The sequence below is a fragment of the Dromaius novaehollandiae genome, chromosome 16 (genome assembly GCF_036370855.1).
Source record: "Dromaius novaehollandiae isolate bDroNov1 chromosome 16, bDroNov1.hap1, whole genome shotgun sequence".
NCBI classification, from domain to species: Eukaryota; Metazoa; Chordata; class Aves; order Casuariiformes; family Dromaiidae; genus Dromaius; species Dromaius novaehollandiae.
The window spans coordinates 7,037,328-7,059,682 of NC_088113.1; the positions used below are offsets into that span (position 1 = coordinate 7,037,328).

The 22,355-nt window shown below is 64.0% G+C and overlaps 1 protein-coding gene across 3 annotated transcripts in view; it reads right to left on the reverse strand.

Moving 5' to 3' along the window:
* MTCL2 (microtubule crosslinking factor 2) overlaps positions 1-21,321 on the reverse strand; it is a 47,683-nt gene extending 26,362 nt beyond the window's left edge. For all 3 annotated transcript variants that reach the window (XM_026101134.2, XM_064521395.1, XM_026101135.2), the window contains exons 1-3: positions 20,552-21,321; positions 6,680-6,904; positions 3,411-3,569 (exon numbers count right to left, since the gene is read on the reverse strand). In XM_026101134.2, coding sequence (XP_025956919.2) covers positions 3,411-3,569; positions 6,680-6,904; positions 20,552-21,235 — 1,068 coding nt within the window. In that variant the 5' untranslated portion in view covers positions 21,236-21,321. The remainder of the gene's footprint in view (positions 1-3,410; positions 3,570-6,679; positions 6,905-20,551) is intronic.
* Between the last annotated feature and the right edge of the window lie 1,034 nt (positions 21,322-22,355).

Consider the following 22,355-nt stretch of genomic DNA (forward strand, 5'->3'; position numbering starts at 1 on the left):
CCAGTTACCTGGGAAGGAAAGGTAGGGGGAAAACATGCAAGCGCTAAGGTGTCCCCAGCCATATTCCCACTCCCTCCCACCCTGGGGGCTCCCGGGGTCATGGGCACGGGGAGGCGAGGGCAGCCTCCGGGCGTGGGAGCAGGAGCAAGGCCGGGCGACGCAGTGGGACCGGACCCCAGGAGCGGGGACGTGCGCCCAGCGCCAGGCACCTGCAGCCGGGAGGCTGTGCCCGCCAGTGGCAGGCTGGTGCGGGGCCCCTCGGACGCCAGCCTAGGCACACGGCTGCCCTCGACCTCCTTCCAAACTGGCGCTGAGGCCCAGCAGCCAAAGAAAGCAGCTGTGAAATGCAAGCTGCTGCCTGTGCCAAGGCACCGAGATCCAGGCTTTCCTATTAAGGGCAAGACCATCGCTGGATCTGCTGCTGCAAACGCTCCCCGAGGGCAGGCTGTGCCACGTCGCATCCCTCATCCCAAACACCCTGGGGGCCGGCGTGCCCTCGCCCCACAGCCGGGGGGGGGGGAGCTGGCAGAAGGCGTTGCCTGGCCCCGAGCACCCCAAGAGCAGGGCCCCGGGTCAGGCACCGGCTGTCATCACTGCGGCTGTGCCCAAGGCCCCAGATTCCCACGGCAGGCAGCTCCATGCACCCGGCTGGCACCTCCTCCTGCCCCGGCAGGGCACCTGGACCGGTCCCACTTCTCTGCTGCCTCCTGCACCAGCCGCAGGCTCACGGGAGATGCTGCTGGGAAGGACCCCTCTGCCATAGTGGGGCAGAGCCAGAGGCGCAAATGCTTAGCATCTAGTGATTAACTGCCCATCCCCACAATTATCCAATTATGGGAGAAGCCACTTGCAAGGGAGAAATAATCTGCCCTTCGGGGCAAGCCCAGCCCTGCCCCAGCCTCAGGTTCCTGTTTGCTTCCTTACTAACAAGCTCTGCTGCTGCTCTGCTCCCTCCAGCTAGAAGAAAGAAGGTGCCCGAGGGCCATTAACTCGTTTGTCTAATTAGTCCTCCCCAAACACCCTTGCTAGCCTGGGGCTATGCCATCGCAGGGCTCTGCTGGGGAGGACCCACTTTACCCACGCGGGCTCCTCGCCAGCAGCGTGGCCTCCGCTGGCACCCGGCTCGCGGAGCACCGCGGCTCGGGCACCTTCCAAGAGCAGAGGCATAAATAAGTCAGCAGCAGAGTGTGAAATCCCAGCCAGATACCTGCTGGCTTTCGCAGGCAGACCACGCCACACCTAGTGCTCCTGCGCACCAGATCCACGCTGCTCGGCAAGCCCGGCTCCTGCGTGCCCACACGGCCCTGCGCAAGCCCTGACCAGCCTGCCGGAAAGCCGAGACGCTCACTACAATCACACCTGAGAGTCTGGCTTTGCCCCTGCACGCTCATCGCAGAGACTGCCAGGTTTGTCTCCAGGGACACCCCACCAGCACAGACGTGCAACCTCCAGGAGACTCGGACGGAGGGCTGCTGGCCCCAAGTGCTCTTCTCCATCAGGTTCCTGTACAAGAAGGGGCTGGAGCTGGACCAGCCCTAGAGAGGGCCAGCTCATCGCCCCTTGGGGCACCGGACCTTGCTCTGAGCAGGTCCCACGCCAGTTTGCTGTGTCCCCTTTGGCCTCGTGTACCTGTCGAGAGGAGACATCTCGTGTGCCACACTCTGCAAGTCAGCAGAGCCAGTGTTAACGGCCCAGCAGCTTCGCATACGAATCTGCTCTCCTTTGCTGCTGGAAGCCTTGGCAAGGTGCTGCCAGGCATCAAAGACTGCTTGGCTGGATACGTCCCCCTTGCTACCACACAAGTCAGCATACAGAAGGACACTGCTCCGCAACCCCTGGCACCTCGTGTCAAGATGCACGGGGACGGCAGGCAAGAGCGATCTTTGGCCAGGGTGAGACACCAGCCCCTCTCGGCATCCTCACGCACAGATCACGCGGCCACTTTCTCCGCCTGTTCCCCAGGGCGCAACACTCCCGCGGTCTCCTCCCGTTGCCGTCATTTGTTATTCAGGCCGTGCTCTCCAGCCGCACAGAAACCCACTTCACGCCTGCGCACGGGGGCTGCCAGGGGACGGACAGCACTCGCTGCCGGTCCGCAGCGCTCCGGGGCTGGGTGGGCGGCGGAGGGGACGGCCTGAACCCAGCCCGGCCACACAACTCCCCCAGAGCTGGGTTCGACGTGAACTGCGGCTGGGGCACGAGCAGCCCCGGCCACCCCAAGCCACGTCCCGGCAGCACGGCCAGGCCGGGCAGCGGGCACCACAGACGGGCAGGCTCACGGTCTCCCTTGGCTGCCCGGGAGCAAGGCTCGGCCGCGGTGTCTCCTCCAACATGCTGCCCCGGCGGCTCAGCCAGCGACGCTTCCCGAGGCTCCCCAGGGACACCGTGTCCCGGGCAGTAGGGAAGTGGGTTACGAGTGCCGTGATGGATTGCAAGCCTTCGCTGTCACCAGGATGCCTTTCCCTCACCGATGACTGAGCTGGAGCAGTTTCTGTGACCAGGCCCAGCCCAGCAAACAGCCCGTGCTAGCGGGCAGAGGCCACACGAGCAGCCGGGGGGGTCTGCTGCCATGCAGGGAGCAGCATCGCTCCTAGCCGTGAGCTGGCCCCAAACCACGCGTGGCACGGTGTGCTCCGGGGCTGAGCACGTGGGAATGCCCGGGGCACACGGGCACAGAAGGGACCGTGCATCCTGCCGTGCTCGCCGGCGCCCCGGGTCCCTGGCAGCACCGCCAGGACCCAGCTGCTCCGCAGCCCCTTGACGCTCGCCCCGTTCGAATGAGCAATGCTTGTGCAGGAGGGGGCCGACTCCATTCGTCTCCCGATGGGAGAGCCAGAGCAAGGCGAGACCGCAGCGTGGGAGCAGTCTGGCCTGCCCATCGCCTCCCGCGGGTGGGCAGCATACGGGCAGCACCGGGCACTGCGCCAGGCAAGGGCACGGTCTCCACTGCGTGCCATTCACACGCATCACGTACGGCTCTGGCTAGAAGGAACGGGGCATGGCCCAGGTTGTCAGGCTTCGGAAGAGCCATTTTTACTGAGGAGGCATTACGAGAGGCTGCGCCGAGCCCTGCTGCGGTCAGAAACGCTATGTCCCCGCTCTTAGTGCCTCCTTCACGGCAGGGAGGGAGGCAGAGCAGCGAGCAAGGCGCTGCTCGGGTTTCAGAAGCATCCCAGCTGGGCGGCTTGGGTTTCAGCAAAGCGAGCAGGGCCGGGGTGCCCGCGGCGGGAGGCCACAAAGCCGGCTACGGGCAGAGCCTCGCTGGCTTTCCCTGCGCGGCGCTAACAGCTGGGCATCGGTCTGCACCGCTCGGCACGCGCCTTGGCGACGCCTCTCGCTCCCTCCCTTGGCCCCCCGTGCCACTGTCCTCCATCCAGGAACACGTCCCTGCTCCCCCATGCCCCCCTCACCTCTCGGAGCTTGTCCATCTCGTTCTGCACCACCTGCTTGGCCAGCTCCGTCTCGATGAGCCTCTGGCGCAGGTCTTCGTTCTCCTCCTCCAGCCTGATCCTCTTCTTCTCCACTGCCTCCAGCTCATTGTGGAGCCGCACGGAGACGTCCTTGGCCACCTGGGGACAACACAGCTGTTATCGGACTGGGCACAGCACGCTCAGGGCTGGGACTGCAGCTGCCCAGAGCACCGGGGCAGGACCTTTCATGTACCTGCAGCCCCGGGATGATGCCCAGGGAGATCCTCAAGCCACTTCTGAGACCCTGAGGAGTCCTCCAGGAGTAGAGAAGGGCTCTTTCCCATGCTAAAGCACCACAGCCCTCCATGCAATCACCTGTCCTTACTGCCACGGGGCCACAGGCTACGATATGAATAAGTGGCTAGCCAGGCAGCACAGGGAGCTGGGAACAGCAGGGAGAGCAGACGGTCAGCACCTCCAAAGCGAGCATCTGGAGATAGAGCCAGGGACGAGGGGTACACGTGGGAGCCCTTCGCTGGTCCGCGGCACACAGGTACGAGTGGCAGCGGGAGCCGGAAGGTCACTGGGCACCGTCCCTCCAGCATCCACAAGCTGCATCACGGCAAAGTGTCACGTGCCCATGGTGGGCCTGCAGCAAAACCACAGAAAGCAGGAGACCTTCTGCATTTTTGGTGCCTGCCTTCTCCATCATGCACAGTGACTGCCACTGCCCCACGTCTGCCCTGCGCTCCCCTCCGAGGCGCCTGCTCCTGGTAAAACCCTGCTTTCCCCAAGAGCAACACCATGCCATGGGATGCTCTTTGCCTTTTTACACTCCCCGGGCCCGGCATGCCGGCCACACCGCAAGGCTGCTGACGCCAGCGCCCACCACGGGCTGGAAAAGCCAGCGCCCAGCACCAAAGCAGGTGGCGTCTGGCCGCGGGGCAGGGAGGGAGGGAGCCCCGCACGCGCGGAGCCAGGAGAGCCACGGCACGACAGCCGGGGAGGAGGGCTTCCCACCGCAGGCCCCGGGGAGAAAGGGGAGCTGCTGCATTGGGTTACGGAAAAAGCTCCCCGCTGCCCCGGAGCAGAGGGTGCCCCCGCCTAATCCCCACGGCTATTCTAGCAGGGCCGGGGAGCGATCGCCATGCGGCCGGCGGAGCCCGAGCGTCCCAGGCACGGCCCGGGAGCCACGCCGGTGCCTGCAAGCGGGCAGCTGTAGGCAGTGAGCGCGAGCTCTGCCCCACTTCCCACTTGACCGAACAAAGCGCTCATTCCCGCGCGCGGGAACCGAGCCAGGAGGCTAACGCTGGCCTCCGGGGAGGGGGAGCGCATGCCGACAGACGTGCCCACGCCGCTCGGCTCCGGCGTCGAAGCTGGGTGCTCGAGCCCCGTGTCCCGTATCCCTGCCCCAAGGCCGGCTGGGGGCTCCGAAAGCCCCGCGAGGCGCGTGCTCGGGCCAGGCAGGTCCGGGTGGCACGCGGCGGGATCGCAGCCCCTCTCAAGGAGCCTCTCCAGCTCCACTCGTGGCATGTTTCTGCTCCAGGACGGGCTGTTTTCTGCTGCTAGGGCACTTGGCAACTCCAGCACTGCTTTGTGCAAGGGCCTTGCTGGCTCCTGCTCAAGCTCTGTCCTGCCTCTGACAGCACGGGTGGAAAAGCACGGAGCGGCCCCCTCTCCGCACGCAGCACTGCGCCTGCTCCCGGGGGAGCCAGGCGAAAGAAACGGGCCGAGGCCAGGCCTGCGCGAGGCCTCGCGGAGCCCCGCGGCCATCGCTTCCTCCTCCTCGGCGCGGGGCCGGGAGCCCGGCCTGGCCAAAAACGCTGTCTGGGGAGGGCGGCACCTGAGCAGGCACAAGGCGGGGGCAGCAGAGGGGCCGGCAAGCGGGACCTGTCCATGCTGGCCCCCGGCAGGCCTGCGCACCCCCCGCTGCGGCGGACAGGGGGTGAGCGAGGGGCCCTGCGACCCCACGTCCCTCCGCGCTGGCTCCAGCTGCCGGGAGATTTGCACGCCCGGACTCTTGGCGCGAGGGAGCGCACGGGGGACCTGCGCGCGGGGGCACACCGTGCAGCTCGGACGCAGGCTTAAGATGCACCCGTCACCCGAGCTCTGCTCTCTGCAGCCCCCCAGTCTCCAAACCCGGCCAGAAGCCTCCGCTGCTCTCCACAGGGAGCTGCCGGGACACCTCTCCCGCGGCAGCGCCCACGGTTTCTGGTTTAAAACGTGTCCGTGTGCAAAGATCGCCCTGCAAATAGCACCGAGCACCTCCCCACCTCTCGAGAAAACCCGTTAGCTGCTCCTTGAGCTGCTCTCCAGCCCCTAGAGCCGTCCCCGGGTGCCACCGCAACCCTCCCTCGAGAGCCCTGGGCAAACACCCAGCTGGCGCCGGGAGCCGCCGGCAGCTCCTCGAGGACCGGCCGCCCGCCGAGGGGAGAGGCGCTCCTCGTCCGCAACTCCCGCTCCCGGCGCTGCGGAGCTCCCCGCGCGCTCGTGGCCCCGGCTCCCCTCATGGCCCCCTCCATCAGGCTTCCCGGCCCCCCCTCCTCCCCTGCCCCCCAGGCTTGCGTGGCTGCAGCCCCAAATCCCTATCCTTTGAGGTAAGGGAGCTCCGCTCGGGGTCCCGTGGCCGGCGGGGGATCGGGCCGCACGAGGCGACCCGCCATGCACGGGGGTCCCCAGCCCCCGGCGAGGGGCAGCATAAGGCCGCGGCCCCCGGGGAGCGGCCACCCAGTGCCCCGGCCCCCCCGCAGCCCCCCGGCCGCGCAGGAGGGGCTGGCCAGGGCTGCGGCCCGGCCCCGTGCTGCCGGCGCGGGGAGCGATTGGGCAGTTCAAACCTGCGCCGCCAGCGAGCGCAGCCCCATGCCGAGCCCCCTCCCTCGCTCCAGCACGGCCAGCCCCCCTCCTCCTCCTCCTCCTCCTCCTCCTCCTCCACCATCTGTGAGCCGAAAACGCTGCTCCTCCCTGCTTGCACCACTGTGGCTGGAGGCGAACGGCGACGCCCCACGAAGGGACGGCTCCCCTCAAGCTGTGGAGGGCTCTCCACACTGTCGGTCCCCTCCCTGGCCACCCAGCATCACCGGCCCCCCAGCAACGCGGGGGCGACCCCCTGGGACCCACCCTCACGCCCTCCCGCGCCCCTGTGTGCACCAACAGGCCCGCACGCCGCGTCGCGGGGCACTCAGGCCCTCCCTCCAAAAATGTCCCCCGCCGTCAGGGTGCAGGAGCCCCGAGGGAAAGCGAACACGGGAGCCCCTGCCGCCCGGCCTTACCTTGACGTCCTGCTCCAGGCTGTGGATGAGCTCGCCGTCCACCTGCCCCGTCTGCGCCACGCGCAGGCTGCGGCGCTCCGCCTTGCGCAGCCGGTACTGGAGGATGCGGCAGGTCTTGCTGGCCTGGTCCAGCTGCTGCCGGAGCTCCTGCAGCTGGTAGACGTCCTCCTCCATGTAGACGTCCCTCATCTCCAGCATCTCCGCACGCAGCTCCTCGATCTCATCCTGAGGGGAGACGTGCATCAGAGAGGCCTGCCCCACACGGGCGCCCCACAGCCACCATTTCTCACTGCCGGGACCTGTCCTGCGCACCCAGCCTTGCCAGGTGCCCGTGGCACGCACCGGGACAGGACACACTGATGCGGTCCCTGCAGACACACGTTCCCAGCTTTCCCCTTTCCTTTCCCCATGGCACCCAGCGCTGAGGCTCCCTCCTCCACCGCAGATGCTCGGACCCTTGCTGCCTCCCAGGCCGGTGGGGTCAGCGTTTGGGGTGCTGCCCGGCCGCGGCGCTCCCGGCTCTGCCACAGCACCGGCTCCTTTGCCATCCTCAAGATGAGCCGCCCCTTCCCCATCCTCATGGTGGGGAAAGAAACCCAATGTTGCGGCCCAAATGCCCTCAGTCCACTGCCTTTGGTGCCCCAGAGCCCAACCACGGGAGCGAAGGCCATGAGAGGGCACAGGCAGAAGGGGCCGGGGAGCACCGGGCTGGGAGATGCTGCCCCACAGCTGATTGCAAAGGGTTGGGGCTCCGCACGGCAGCGCTGACCCCACACATCGCCTCCCAGCCCAGGAACGCCCGCGAGTCCCCGGAGGGTGACATCCCGCCGTACCAAGGACACATCCCGGTCACAGCAAAGGACTCTTTCTCCAGCCCGCAGCTGCCTCCCAGCACCTATGAATGGTGCCTCTTGTGAAGGGCCCGGGGAGACGTCCGCAGCCGGGCCACGGCGACTGGTGTGCCATCGCGCGAGTCGAGCGGCGCCCACGCCACCGCGAGCCCCGGGGCGGGCTGGGAGGCGGCGCACGGACCCGGGGCCGCGGGGAGAAGCCAGGTTCGCGTTACAATGGAGGCTCTTTGCTCTGCTCCGGAAGGGTCCCTAGCGCGGCAGGGCCACACGGCAGGCATTGCCCCACAGAAACCAGCAGCCCACGCTGCACCGGGGGCGAGGCGCTGCCTCCTGGCTCCGGGCAGCGTTTAACTCCAACATGCTGTGAGCCTTTAGGAGAAAAATCCTTCTACTCGAGGGACTCAGCTCCCTTGGAGCTCCCTTTTGCTAAGCGTTGAGAAAGCTCCCGGTCCCCCAGGAGCATCAGGGAGATGTCCCACTGGAAACGGAGCAGGACTGACTATTTCTAGGCTTAAAAAGACACCAAACAAAAAAGCAAATCAAACCCTCTCTCCTTTTCCATAGGAGAGGCTCAGAGCCCGCTGGATAGCAGCAATCCTGCTTCTCCAGGACAGAGCACAGTTGCAATCATAGCATGTAACAGGGCTTGCCCGAGGCCACGCAGGCTGGACTGCAACCCACATCTCCCTACTGCTTTGGCTCCAGCGTCACCAACGCCCTGCGCTAGCCATGCAAACCCCTCCAAGCAGCTTTGCGTTCTGCAAACAGAGAACCCCTGCCAGGCTCCTCGCCTGCACCCCGGGAGCGGCAGGGACACCCTCCGACCGAGGCGGGGGACGGGACCTCGCTCCCGAACACAGGGATCAGCTCCCCTCCTCCCAGCCCTGCTGGCAAGGCGGCCCAGCCCACTCCGAGACGGGCCGCGGAGGCTCCCTGCGGGCACCGACACTGCGAATTAGTGCCGGGAGATTACAGGATGCCGTGCCACGCAGCCCATGTGCGGCGGGAGATAAAAGCGCGGCAGGCTCACGCCCCAGGCAAAAAGCAGCCCTGCGCTGCCACCGTGGCACCGAGCCCCTCCGGGTCAGAAGCGACCTCCTACGGGCGACACGGATGTCAAATCATCCCTCCCCCCCAGAAGGGGGGCACCATTTCAGTGCCCAGCCCCAGAGCTGGCACCAGGCACGACAGCCCGCGCAGCAGGCAAGGGGAGGATCTGGAGGGCTTCGGTGGGCTGCCGCGATGCCACGAGAGCCACAGCCAGCTGAAGAGCACGGCAGGCCTCGGTGGACACCGCAGCACCTCGTGCCTCTCCAGGCACCAGTCCCGAACCAGTGGTCCTATTCGGATGCGAAACCAGGCCACCAATACCAGACCCACTGCCAAAAGGTGGTCTCCAGCTCACAGGGAGGGGGGCACCATCCTGCAGCACAGAGAAGCAGTCAAGCCCGGTTTCCCTCACGTGTCCACCCACAAGCACGCCATCACCCACGGAGCACGAGGGCGGGCTCAGCCTTTGACCGCAGTCACACAAGCAATACGGTCTTCTGCTCCACTTGCATTTGAGACCAGAGCAATGGAGCCACTATCTGGGAAAGGAGGCAATGGCAGTGGCCTCAGGACCATCCCGTGCTGACCCCAGGAGACCACTGCATGTACCGGGGGAGGCAGACGGCCGTTAGTAACTGACTGCTGTTGCTGGAGGGGCTGACGGCTGCAAACCCCTGGCCCACGGTCGCCTCCCTGCCCAGCCCTCCCTCGGCACCATGCCTGCCCTGGCTCCGGTGCAGCTGGTGGCCACCACCTTTGCTAGCCCCAGGGCCGCAGTGGGACCCCAGGCAGGTCATGCCTGTGCTGCAGGACCCCAGCTCCAAGCTGCGGCATGCAAACCCCTCCGACTCAACAGCTAAAGGCTGCCACTGCTCTGTGGCAGGAGGGCAGAACCCCTGGAGCAGGAGCCCTCAGCACGCCCCGGGGCTCCATCCAGCGCAGGCATCGCTGGCACGGGGCACCACCATCCCCGAGTCCTCGCTCTCCCTCCAAACCCCGTCAGGCTGAAGCCCCGCCAAAGCCATCATTCCCCTCTCCTGCCCCAAACAGGAGCTTGCGGCGCCCTCCGAGCCGGCGGGCCCCGTGCCTCTCCCCGAGGCAGGACGCAGCCGCGCGGGGGGCTCTCCTGAGCCACAGGCACCGCGCGGCCGGCTCACGGCTATGGGCGCAGCACCAAGGCGCAACACTGGCCCACGGCCCTGGGGAGCCGGCACAAGCGCCTGTAAATATTTGAAGTGAAATACGGAGGAAGATGGGGGCAGGGAGAGGATTCTCTGCAGGCAGCAGCAGCTACAGCAAGGAAAAATGTAGGTCGTCTTGGAAAAGATGTGTCAGAGGAGGGAGCCAGGCAGGCGAGGGAGGGAGCCTGGAGAGGAGACGGGAGGCAAGGACAGAAGAGGCAACACGGGGACAAGAGCAAGAGCCTGCACCGGGCCCATCAGGAAAGCGGTGAAGGACCGGCCAGTCCCAGGGCCACCGAGCATCCGAGAGCCCCGCACAGCGCAGTGTCCCCAGGCCAGCACATGGCAGCAAGGGCAGGCTGCCACGAACAGCTCTGGGTGGGCAAGAGCTGCCGCAGACAGGTCACTGCACACTGGGACACCTTGGAAACTCGGCTGCTGCTTTGCTAGATGGGGCCAGGCCCTTAGAGGGGAAGGAGCAGAGGGTGCACGGGGAGGAGGGTGCTGGCCCATTCCCCATCTGGGGAGCCTCCAGCCCTCCCGTGCAGAGCCACGGTGCTAGTGAGACCCAGCACCCTCCAGAAGCCAAGGCGGGAGGGAGAAGATGGATGCAGCAGCTCCCTGCAGCCTGGGGGGCAGCAAGTGACGCCCCAGAGGCTGGAGCCCACGGTGCCCACCTCTTTGGGACCTGCCCCGGCCCTCCCATCACTCCCTGGGCAGGAGCAGAGGCACAAACCCCTCCTGTCCTTCTCCACCAGCAAGCTGAGATCAGCCAAGGGAAGCCTGGCACGGAGAGGCACCCATTAGGCTGCCTCAGGATTTAGGCAGCGAGCAGAAGTGGACACGAACAATAGCCTCGCGGGCTGCGGCGCTGCCAGCGCGTCAAGTCCAATGATGAAAACGAGGCCTCATCTCCCAGGGCACCAGAGGTTTCAGCTCATTTTGCCACCAGGAAGCAATTGCAGAGCTGGGTCCACCTTTCCCCTCTTCCTTGGCCTCATTAAATTACATGGTGACAAACCTCTCGTTCGGCTCAAAGCCCCCCGGCGCTGGCGCGATGCTCGCCAGGACGCAGGGACTTGGCACCGCTGTCACTGCAGGGCCAGGAGGAGCAAGCTGCCCGCTCAGCACCAGCGGCAACCCAAAGTCTGCTCCAGGTTTTCAGCACACAACCGGTACGTGACCCACCTGCAACAGCCGGCATCCCCAGACAGCATTCAAGGACTGTCCCCTCCAGTCCCCAGAGACCCCTGTGGAGCTGACAGCACCGACCAAGGCTCTTTCCAAGTCTCCACTAGCGCAACCTCAACTCAAGTCTTCCAAGCAAATGCTCCAGCCACCACACTTCCACCATGGCCGTTATCCTCCACATCACACACTGTCAGACCTGCCTTCCTGGCAAAAAGCCCGTGCCGTTAAAAATCTCCAGTCGCTGCTAAGTGCAATTCCTGTTTCACAGGTGGGCAGAGGTGAAGACAGGGTCTCCAGGCTGCTGCCTCGCGCTGGGGCAAAGCCCCTCTGCTCCTAGCAGTGACGGGGACCTACTGCCTGAAACCAGGCACCAGGGACCAGCACCAGGGAAGGTGGCCGGGGCAAGCACATATTGCCCCACGCTGGCATGTGCACCCTCTGCCACCCCAAAATGGACCTCTCCAGGGCAGGGCTGGTGGAGCACCAAGTCTCTGCCATAGCCAAACAGGGACACAGCTAAGGGTCCTGCAGCATCTGGTGGCCCGTGCACAGGCGGAGCGAGTCAAGCGGTGCCCGCCAGCCTCCCACTCCCTAGGGAACAGGGACATAACCCCAGGCATGTGCTCGGCCAGCAGGAGATACAGCAGCCTGCATCGGGCCCGAATCCAGGCGGCAGCAAGCCACCCTCCCTCACCCCAGCCGCCTTGTCCAGGCTCAGCGCCCTGCCGAGCCCCGGCGCACCCAGCCCCGCGTTCACCCGCACAAAGCCCCATCTGTGAGAGTCGCCCCGAAAGGCGAAGGCAGACCCCGAGACGCGGCAGCTGCAGGGATAAGGCACAGTCGCTCCCTGTTATCTGTAAATGCGACATGACAAATAGGGAACATCAATTAGACAATCCGGGATTATCTTCCGGCCAGCCTTCGGGAGCTCGGCAGCACAGCAGCAGCGGCGTCGCCCTGCCAGCACGGACGCCTCGGTGCCAAGGATGCCGCTCCCCCAGCCCACCGGCCCCGCGTTAGGCAGGGGCTGGCACTCGTCAGGCGCAAGATTCGACCGAAAGCCGCGTGCAAGGCTAAACACATGCACCACGACAGAAACGTTGGTGCTGAAGGCTAAAAATGGAGTCCTGGTGATTACATCCCTCTTCCACCTCGCTTACAGCCAGGGGCTCTTGAGCCAGGAGTAACAGTGTTATCCAGAAAGGCAGCCAGAGCGGCGAGCACCTAAGACGCAGGCAGCAAGGCGCCCTGGGGATACCTGGCCATGCACAAGGACTTTTAGCAATGACGATGCCTTTTGCAGGAGAGCCACGACGTTCAGAGCGCGCAGGAGCTGCTGCTGCACCGAATCGAGCTCTACAGCTGGGCTGCTCGAGGACTAGCGTGAGATGGTCCCCGCGAGGCCGCAGGACAGCGGCGCTCACCATGCACCCCTCGAGCATGAGGCTCCTGCCCTGAGACAGACCCAGACCGGCACAAGAGGCAACTTCAAGCTGCTGCCGCAGGTCCAGCTCGTCCTCAGCCCCGCCAGCAGTACCGAGGCCACCAACGCCCTTTGCTGCCTAAGGCGTTCAGTGATGGTTCAAACGACTCACGCTAAGGAGCTGGGGACGGGCTCTGCCACGCACCTACGGCTTTTTCACCAATCTGCTCCCCAGCCACCTTAGCCAGCCCCACCACACACGGCCCAACTCATGGGTCTTAGGCACTGATCATTGCAAATGTGTCCAGTAACTTCCTGCAGGCCAGCTCAGCCACAGAAATCCACAGGGACTAAGCACAGCACACGTCAGGAGACAGAGCGGCGAAGGCTTGCATCCACCCTGGTCCGAGGTCCCCTGCCAGCCCTGCCCAGGATGGTGCCCCCACGCTCGGCGCTCGCTGCCGTTGTGCCTGGTGCCAGCTCGCCAGCACTGCCATGAGCACGCACCAAGGGGAGCGCAGCAGGAACGTGGCCAGGGCACTTCCCCGCTCGGTCCTGCACACACCCCACATGGCAGTTTCACCAGCCTGGAGAGACCAGTAAAACCCCAGTAAACCAAACCGCCTCGGGGAGCTGCTCAGGCAGGTTTTGAGGGAACCTCAGGACCTTTCATGGAAGCAAGCGCATTGCACACTGCAGGTGAACAGGCGTTTTGCAACAGCGCGGTGGAAAACAACAAACTCCAGCGCAAATAAGTGGGCCTGGGCTTCTAAAGGACAGATCCTGCACGGCAAACTTGAAAGCCACACATGCCACAGAAAGACGGGAGTATAAATTCAGAGCGGGATTCGGTGGGAAGCAGGCGCAGGAAGCCTTTTACCATCAAATTACCACAAACGGTGGCCTGAATGCAAACGAAGAGGCACACGGGGCTGCTTGGATCTCATTCAAGTGCTGACAGTATCAGCTCCCGTTTGCAACTCGTCTTCCTCAGGCAGCAGTTCACCGAGGTTAAGCGAGAAGAAACAGCCTTTTCCGCTCAGCGGGAGCGACAGCTCCGTCGCGCGAGCGTGGGCTCGAGCAGCGCAGGGAGCGGGAGCAACGCACGCTGCTCCAAGCCCCCGGGCTGGGCGTCCCGCGGACTCGGCGCTTTCGCATTTCCCCTGCACCCGAGTTGGGGGCACACCTTGAAAACAAAATCTACGGGAAGGGGGCTCCATGGACAGCCCGGACTCGCTGCGTTAAGAGCTCCCATTTGTTTGCGTCTCGGGTGGTAGCAACCACTATTTTCGGGGGCGGCCACGGCCGGTGCAAGCAGCTGCCCGGAGAAAGCCCAGCTGCGCAGCCCCGAGCTGCCCCTTTCGCAGGGTGCCCAGCTCGGTCGGAGGGGGTTTTGCAGGGCCGGGAGCAGGGAGGGAAGGGAAAGCGGTGCCTCCCTTCGTTCCGACGGCGGGAATTCGCCTGGGCCCACAATGCCAATAAATCCATCAAGCGGCGTGCAGCCACAGCCCCCCAAGCCTGCAACTGCAAACCACGGCTCGAGACGTTACACAGGGACGGGGCCGTTCCCTCGGAGGCAAGCTGTTCGTCTAAGCCATAATAAATGGATTAGGATTGGAGGCCAGAAAGATGCCAGCAAATTGGAAGAGAGCTTAGAATGGAAAAGCCGACACTCTGCCCGGGGCTGGGAGGCCGGATCACAGCAGGCACAACAGCTCAGCAGCACCAGCGGGCGCGACCGCAGATACGGGCTGTAACCAACTACCAGGAGAGCCGCCCAGACAAAAGGTGTCGGATAAGAGGCGGCAGCGAGAGAGAATCACAGGGGAAGCTGTCAGCTGGGAAAACGCAGGAAAACCTTCCCTGCGAGAGCAGGTCCGAGGGTGGCGATGGGCGACCCTGCGAGGGCCCCCGCCAGCCATGCCCACGGCCGAGCCCCCATGCCATGACTGCACCTTTGCTGGAGTCACGGTGCATCTTTTCAAAAAGCAGAATAAAAAAAATCCAGTCATACAAATGCGAGAGCAGAGGCAGGAGTAGGGAGGAACCCTTCGGAAACATCTCAAATTCAGGGTGTTGCAAAGAGGAAGCATCGTAAATGATGACAAATTAAGTGTGAACTGGAGCTGAGGAGGGCAGAAGGAGACCTGGGAGGGCAAATAAGCAAGGCCATGAATACAAATCACAAGGAGCAGCTGAGAGACAGGAGACCTGAGTCAGCACGGCCTCCACACGCCCAGGGAGCCGGACCGGAGGAGAGAGAACGACACCAAGGAGGAGAGAAACGACTTCTGTCCAACGTTATTCCTTGCAGGGGCTATGATGCTCCCTGAGCAAGGTGCCACGGAGGGTCAGGGAAGAGCCCCCTCGCACGGGAAGGGGGCTCAAGACCTGACCCCACTTCACTGGGGAGGAAAACGCTACCATGGAGCAGCGGCGGGGGCTGCCCAGCATCTCCCCTCCAGTGCAGGGCTCCTGCCTGGAGGACCTGCATGCATTTGCTACCACTGCATTTCACTTCTCTGCTGCTCCGCCACCCTCGGGGCCACCAGCCCCCCCAGGTCCCAGCGCAGACACCGCACAAGCCCCAGCAGCACGTCACCGACCAGCTTCCTCGCGGGACGAGGCGCAGCGCCAGCATCCCGGCACTAACGTACCGCTCACCGCCTCCGTTCTCCAGCACTAACATGTTTATCCACTTATCCATCGCCGCAGCCACGCTTAATCTTCTGTCTCCTGCACACACATAAAGGAGCAAAAATTTTGTGTTTTCACAGTAGTTACCGGGGAAATCAGCTGTCTTGGAAAAGACGCGGGGAACCCACAGTGCAAAGGGACTTGTTTAAATACGCAAGGGCCCTCGGCTTGCGAAGCAAACACACCCCACTTCTCTTTGCGGGAACCAGTCGACACCTGATGGAGGAAGGCGAGAGACAGCATCAGCCTCCCGCGAACCTCGGAGAAGCCGCCTCCCCCCGGGAGATCACTAAGGAAACCGAGAAGCTGCAAGGCAGGATACAAGTGCTCTAGTTCCAGTTGAGGGGAAAAAAAAAAAAAAAAAAAAAAAAAAAAGCCATTTTCAGAGCGGAAAGAGGCAGGAGCTACAATCATGTTCACACAGGCTTTTGCAGGACCGCAGCCTCCAGCAGAGGCACCAATTAGGCCGTAAAGGGCAGGACCGGGAAGGGGCAGAGCTTTCCGGTGGCACCCCCTGCACGGCCGCAGCCCTGGGCCACGGCGGGCGGCAGCGGGCAGGGTTAAACGGCGCTTCGTCAGCGGGATTCGCTAGCTTTCGGAGGCAGAAAGCGGCGACGGGCTCAAAACAGGATCAGGCAAATAATGATGACATCACCGGCTGTCACGCCGCTCGGAGTAAAAATACTGCAGGGGTTTGGCAGCGCCAGGCTTTGGGGCACGGCCAAGCAGCGACCGCCTGCCTCCGGGGGACGGACAGCCCGCCCGCGGGACAGCACGGCCACGGCACGCGGTGCCACCACCCCGCAGAGCGGCACCCGGCGTGGGCCACCCCTGCCGCGGGGACCGTCCCCGCGCCGCGGCCCTCCAGCCCAGGTACACGATACAGCGGAGGAAAATGAATTTTTATAAATGGGGCTGGGAGCTGCGTGCGTTTTCAGCATCGCCGGCTTTTGGGATGCTCGGGGTGCGCCGTGAAGCAGACCCGAGCCCGTCGGGCAGCGCCGCGCGCCTGCGATCCCCCGGGAAGACGGGGATTACTGTCCAGGAGCAACGAGCAAGCCTCCCTCCGAGATTACAGAACAAAAGCAGCAGCTTTCAATTAATGCTGAGCCCCCACCTGACAGACGAGGGAATTATGCTATAATTTGCTAGGCGAAAAAAAGAGGAGGAGGAAAAAAACAAAAAACAAAAAAGCCACACACATCAGACTGGGTTTCCACCGGGAAACGGCCGGGGCCCCTGGGCTGTGCTGCATGTCCCCTGCACGGGATCCCAGCAAACGCAGCTCTCCCGGCACCCAGGGTGGATCAGGTGCCCGGGGCTCGGTGGCAGCCGCTCCTGGCACCTCTGCCGCAGGGACACCCTCGTGCAAAGGCCTGGCATCAGTATCAGGAAGGGACCACCTGGGTGCCAGATGTGCAGGTTTCTTTACATGCATTAACCGCAGCTCTAGCCCAGCTCCGAGGGTCAGTCAATACCGGCCGTCCTTCCCCCCACGTCGACACAGCAAGCCGTGCGGATGTGCCAGCGCTGTGCCCTGCGGCACCCCTGCCTCTTGCCAACACGTCACAGAGAGCAAAACATGCCAGGGAGAGAAAAAACAACATTTTTCAGCTTTGCACCTGCCCCCATAAATTAGCAGGCAAACAGCTGGGGGCTCGCTGCAGCACAACACAAACTGCGCAACGGGCAGAACGGAAAGGGGCTGCGAAGTCGATCCGGGGCGCCTCTGCTCGGATGATGCACGGCACGGCCCCACACCATGGGCTGGACCCACGTGCGACGGGATGGCCGGCGGCACCACCAGAAGAGCACTTTGGGCCAGGGCACTTCTGCAGGATGCTCTCAGAAAGATCCCACTGGGTCCTGGCAGCTTCAGGGCAAAGGAGCCTCCCATCCAGCTCGAGTGCTCCTCCACGGAGCTGGGAAATGCAAGCAAATCCCAAGGGAAGTGGGGTGGCGTGGGGCAGAGGACAGAGAGCAGGGCCGAGGTCAGGCTGGACGGCAGGCGGTGGTTGGGCTCATCCCCCTTTGCTAGGTGGCTCTGCAATAAGTCGCGTGCTTCGGCGAGGAGACGGCTCGGAGGCTTCCCCTCCCCTCGCTCCAAACTCTCTCCCGTGCCCACTCTTTGTCTGCCTGTCCCTCTGCAGCTGCTGCTGTATCACATCTCACATTTTCCGACCCGCTGAGCAGGGACGGGAGCTCCTCTCCGCTGCGCGGCAAGATGGGGAGAGGGCTCCCACGCCACCTCCTCCCCTTCCAGGGCTGCCTACCGGCGCACAAGGACTGCCCCGTCTTCGGGGAAAGGCTTTAAATGAACCATTTACGGCGGGTTATGGCAGGTGCACCCAAGGCAGCTCCCTCGCGTGTCGACAGGCACAACCCAACCAGATCGGAAAGCGGAAGAGAGCAGCCACAGGGTTTCCAGGGTGTCTCTGCTGCCCTGAATCACGCAGGCTGCGCCGGGCCGGAGGGCTGGCGCTGCACCGACGGGACGCCCAGGCACGCGGCTCGCGCACAACCTCCCCTCCGCCCCAGAGCCACCCCGGCGCGCAACCGAGCTGGAAGAAAACCGACCCTCGGAGTAAATAAATAAATAAAATCAAACCCTGCTGATTTCATCTGTGCATCTAGCAGCTGGCGGCTGAAAATCTCAGAAGTCTCGTTTTGACTCATCGCGCAACAGAAAACCAAAACGCAGGCCCAAGAGCCACCAGGAGGCTGAGAAGGTGCAGCCCCACACTGCCAGCGTCACCAAAAGCCTTTGTCAAAAATTTCCCCTCTTTAAGCCTTAGAAAATCTGTGCTGCAAAGAGAAGCAGGTGAGGTGTGCTTAAATATGTACGCTTTATTATCACAGCCAAGGGAAGAGGCAACACCAGCTGGCACAGCTACAGAGCACCGTGATTTGCTCGAAACAGCTGTTTTGAAGCTCATAAATCCCCTGCACATCACAAAAGTGTAGTAGCGCTACGCACGTCTAACCTGACAAGGGGTGAAGCCACAGACATGGCCAAATGCCAAAACTCTCCCACCTCCCCAAAATCTCCCACCCCACCAAACAGATGCTAGGTTTTACCCTGCTCTGATGGGTAAAAATTTGATCTGTAGCTATTTTTACAAGCCTTAGGCAATAAGTCACCTCTGACAAGTCCAATTCATTAATATCCAAAGGGCAAAGCGCTTCCAAGGCCAGAGGCACCTCTGGCCCCAACCTCTGGCACTGGGGTCCCCAGCTGAGGTGCTTCCACCTGGGCTGACCTGGTCAGGTTATGCTTTTTCCCCCGTGGTGCCTTAAGGCCCCAAACCCATGAATTTACAGAAGAGCCCAAGCATAAGTGAGCAGCTCCCCATACCCCACCGCAGCCCAGCACAATTTTCTCCTTGGAGGAGGAGGAGCTGAGCAAAAATCACACCACAGCTTCCTCCTTTTTTTGGAGGACAAAGGGTGCATGTGTCTGTCTCTGGCGGTGGCTTCTGACCAGCTGGAGTGCAGCGCACCACTCCCAGCAGCCTCCTCCTCGAGTTTCAGGAGGAGCGAGCTAAAACCCTGAAACACGTTTATTAGCAGGGCGCGCGCACCGAGAAGGTGAGACCAGAAGCACCGACGTGCTTGCCAGCCGCTCAAGCCCACGCCTTACTCCAGAAAAATATTGCGTCCTACGCCCCTGGAAAAGCCACTACGGAAACACGAGATGCGCACTCTCCACGATGCTCGAAACACGCACCGTAAGACACGCGGCAGCAGGCAGGGATCTGTCCCTGGCAGACCTGGGAGCACGTTAGCTGTGATTTCGGAAGGCAAGTTTTCCTGTTGGGTTCCCCACCTGCCAGGGCTGCAAAAAAAGCCCTGCCACACGCGGCCCTACAGCACTTGGCACAACATGGCTTTCCGGAGTCCGCAAACAAAAGAGAAAATGGACCTTTACAGAAATCCGTATCTGCCAAACAACACAGCAGCAGAGGGTACCAAGCACATTGCCACCGTAATTCTGGGCATGCGCATCCAGCGGTGCTTTCCTTTCATGACTTCTCCTGGCCAAGGGATTCAAGTTGTCACTACTTATGTGGCTAAAATACCCAAACCCCACTACGCCTGCAGCTTGCCATGAAGAAGATCATGGGAAAATCTACTAGGTAATCATGCAATCTGCAGAAACAGAAGCATTTTCAGCTGCATTCTTGGAAACTGTAGAGGCCTCATCTGTATTTTTCCAGCTCCCAGTAAATCAAAGCCCTTAAGCTCTTGCTGCTAATTCTGGCAGGAGTTTGGACACCAGCTGTGAACTAAGGCTTTACTAATGGACAAAGGGCCTGATTGAGCATCTTCAAGCCCGTTAACCAATGCCTAACGTTCACCTCATAGCTAAAATCCCAACGCATTTACAAACTTTGGCAACAGCATTTGAGAGCTGGCCAGTTTTCCAACCTGTGGTATGAAAAGAGCAGCCACCAAGGCACGACATCTGCTCTTGAATCCCCACCCAGGTGTTTCTGCAGCCCAGATTACTGCACAAACATCTCCTCCAGAGCTGCACCCCACCAAATAGCAGGGGATGCAAAACACTCGCAACCCCTGGGGATCCAGCATCTCACTCAGCCCTCCCCGTACGGAGCAGCACAGCTGCTCACTCGCCCTGCTGTCTTCCACACCGAGCCACCCCGGCTCGACATGACCACGTGCAGAAAGGCTCTGCAGCCCTGTCCCCAAGCACATCATCTACCCTGCCTTCAAAACGTGCCCGTGAACTAGACAGCCAAGCTGCACGCCTGGAAAAAGGCCCCAGGGAGCAGGGAGGCACCACGCTGACAGCATACACAAGAACCGATGGGAAAGCAAATGAGTTGGAAAATCTCTTCCCCAGAGCCAGGGCAGCGTCAGCAGGCAGAGAGGGCAGCAGGGCGAGGAGCTCTGCTGGGAGCATCCCACCCTGTGCCAGGGCAAACCATGCCCAATCGTGCTGGATTGGGCCAAGCCATGGCGTGCTCAGCCATGCCAAGCCGGGCTGTCATGCCATGCTGAGCTCAGCCACGCCAAGCTGTGCCAGACCAGGCTGCTCCTAGCAGTACCAAGCTGGGCTGAGCTGAGCTGAGCCACACTGGGCTGGGCCATGCCAAGCTGGCCTGAGTCAAGACAGGCTGTGCTGGGCCAAACCAAGTCATGCCATGTTGGCCTGAACTAGGCCATGCTGGGCTGAGTTGAGCCATGCCCAGCCATGCCAAGCCCAGATGGGCCATGTTAGGCTGAGCTGAGCTGGCCCAGGCTTTCCAAGGGCCTGGCGATGCCAGGCCAGGTCAAACCAAGCCAGGCCCGGCCACGCCAGGCGATGCCAGGCCAGGTCAAACCAAGCCAGGCAATGCCAGGCCCAGCCACGCCAGGTGACGCCAGGTGAAACCAAGCCGTGCCAGGCCACGCTGAGCCGAGCCACACCACGCTACGTCAAAGCGAGCCATGCCGGGTGCCGCGGCACTGTGCCCACCTTGAGATAGTCGTTCTCGGAGCGCAGGTCCTCCAGCTCGCGGAGCAGCCCGTCGTGGCCGGCGTCCAGCAGCTCCTCGGTGAGGTCGGAGAAGGCCAGCGAGGTGCTGAGCTGCAGGCGGCTGCTGGCCATGGAGGCGGCCGAGGGCTCCTCGGGCAGCGGCGAGGCCTCGCCGGCCGAGGGCGGCGGCGGGGCGCTGCCCGGCGACTCGCTGTCGCTGCCGCTGAGCCCCAGCTCCAGCGAGAGCAGCTTGGCCTCCTCGGAGGCGCTGCAGTCCGACACCTCCGAGCTGCTGTCCGTCAGGCTGGCCGCCGGCCCCGGCCCCGGCCGCGGCGCCCCGGCCGCCGGCTCCGCCCCGCGGCACCGCCCCTTCGCCCGCGCCGCGCCGCGGCCCGCGGGGCCCCGGCCGCCGCCACCGCCGCCGCGGGCCGCCGCCGCCGCCGCCCGCGGGCGCTTCTCGGCGCGGCCCTCCTTGGCGCCGCCCGGCCGCCGCGGGTGCGAGCCGCCCGCCAGCCGCGGGGCCGCCGAGCCGGGGTGCGCGCCGCCGCCGCGCCGGCTCCTGGCCAGCGACCAGCCGGGCACCTCCTTGGGCCGGGCCGGCGACGGCGCCCGCTGCAGCTGCTTCTTCTTCTTCTCCGGGAGCGGCGGCGGCGGCGGCCCGGGCGGGCCCTGCTCGGCCTCCATGCCGCCCGCTCGGCTCCGCGCTCGCTCCGGCTGCGGCTCCGCTCCGGCCCCGGCTGCGGCAGCGGCTGCGGCTCCGCCCGCCCCGTCGCCGGGCGGGGCCGCGCGGGCGGCGAACAAAAGGCGGCCGGGGGGGGGGGGCGGCCGTGCTCGCGGCAACAGCGACCCCTGCGCCCGCCGCCCGCACCGCGCCGCCCGCCCGGCCCCGGCCCCCCCATGGGTGTCGTGGGGCACCCTATGGGTGCGGGTCCCCGGGGCATCCTCGGAGGTGGGGGTCCCTGGGGATGGGGACCCCCGGGCAGCAGCGGTGGGGTGGAGCATCCCTGTGGTCCCCCGGGGCGCCCCTCTATGGGTTGGGGGGGGGTGCCCCGGGACATGCTCACACGGGAGGGTGGGTGCATCCCCGGGGGTGGGGGTCCTGGGAGCATCCTCAGCGGGGCAGATCCCCGGGGCCCTCCCATGGGTGGGGGTCCCCAGGGCACCCGCGTGGGCGGGGGTCCCTGGGCCCCTTCCCCTGCCCGGGGCTGGCTCCCAAGCTGGTTTTGAAAAACGCTGCTCCGTGCCCAGGGCAGTGCGACGCGCAGCCGGAGCAGAGCACGGACCGGCATTGCTGGACCCCCCGGCCCCTGCTAGGCGCCCGCCGGCGCTCGCCGCCGCGGCTCCTCGGCCGGCCCGTGTTTATCCCCCGTGACAGTGTTTATGCCCAGGCTGTTTAAAATGAAGTGCCAGCAGCCCGGCCTGGGAGGCCTGCTTTGCCTCGGCATTTTCACCACGGTTTCGCCAGCCCCCCCTTGTCTCCGCCGTCCTTTTCCCAGGGATTTCAGGGCAGCTGCCAGCCTGGCTGGACCCATGTCGCTCCAAGCTCTCCTGGAGGCTTGGGGACGGTGTTCCCGCATCCGCGGTGGGTTTGCGCAGCGCCGGCACCCAGCGATGGCGAAACGCCCGTCTGCACAGCATCCTGCTCGCCGGAGGACAGGACCAGCGTCGGTGCCCTGCTTGTCTGCTCTAGTGGCTGGTCTTGAGCTAGCTGCTCCCGGGAGAATTATTCAATAAATTTGAATTAAATGCGGGCGGGCAGCTTCCTGAAGCCTCGGAAAGAAAAGCGATGAGCTTAAGCGGCCCC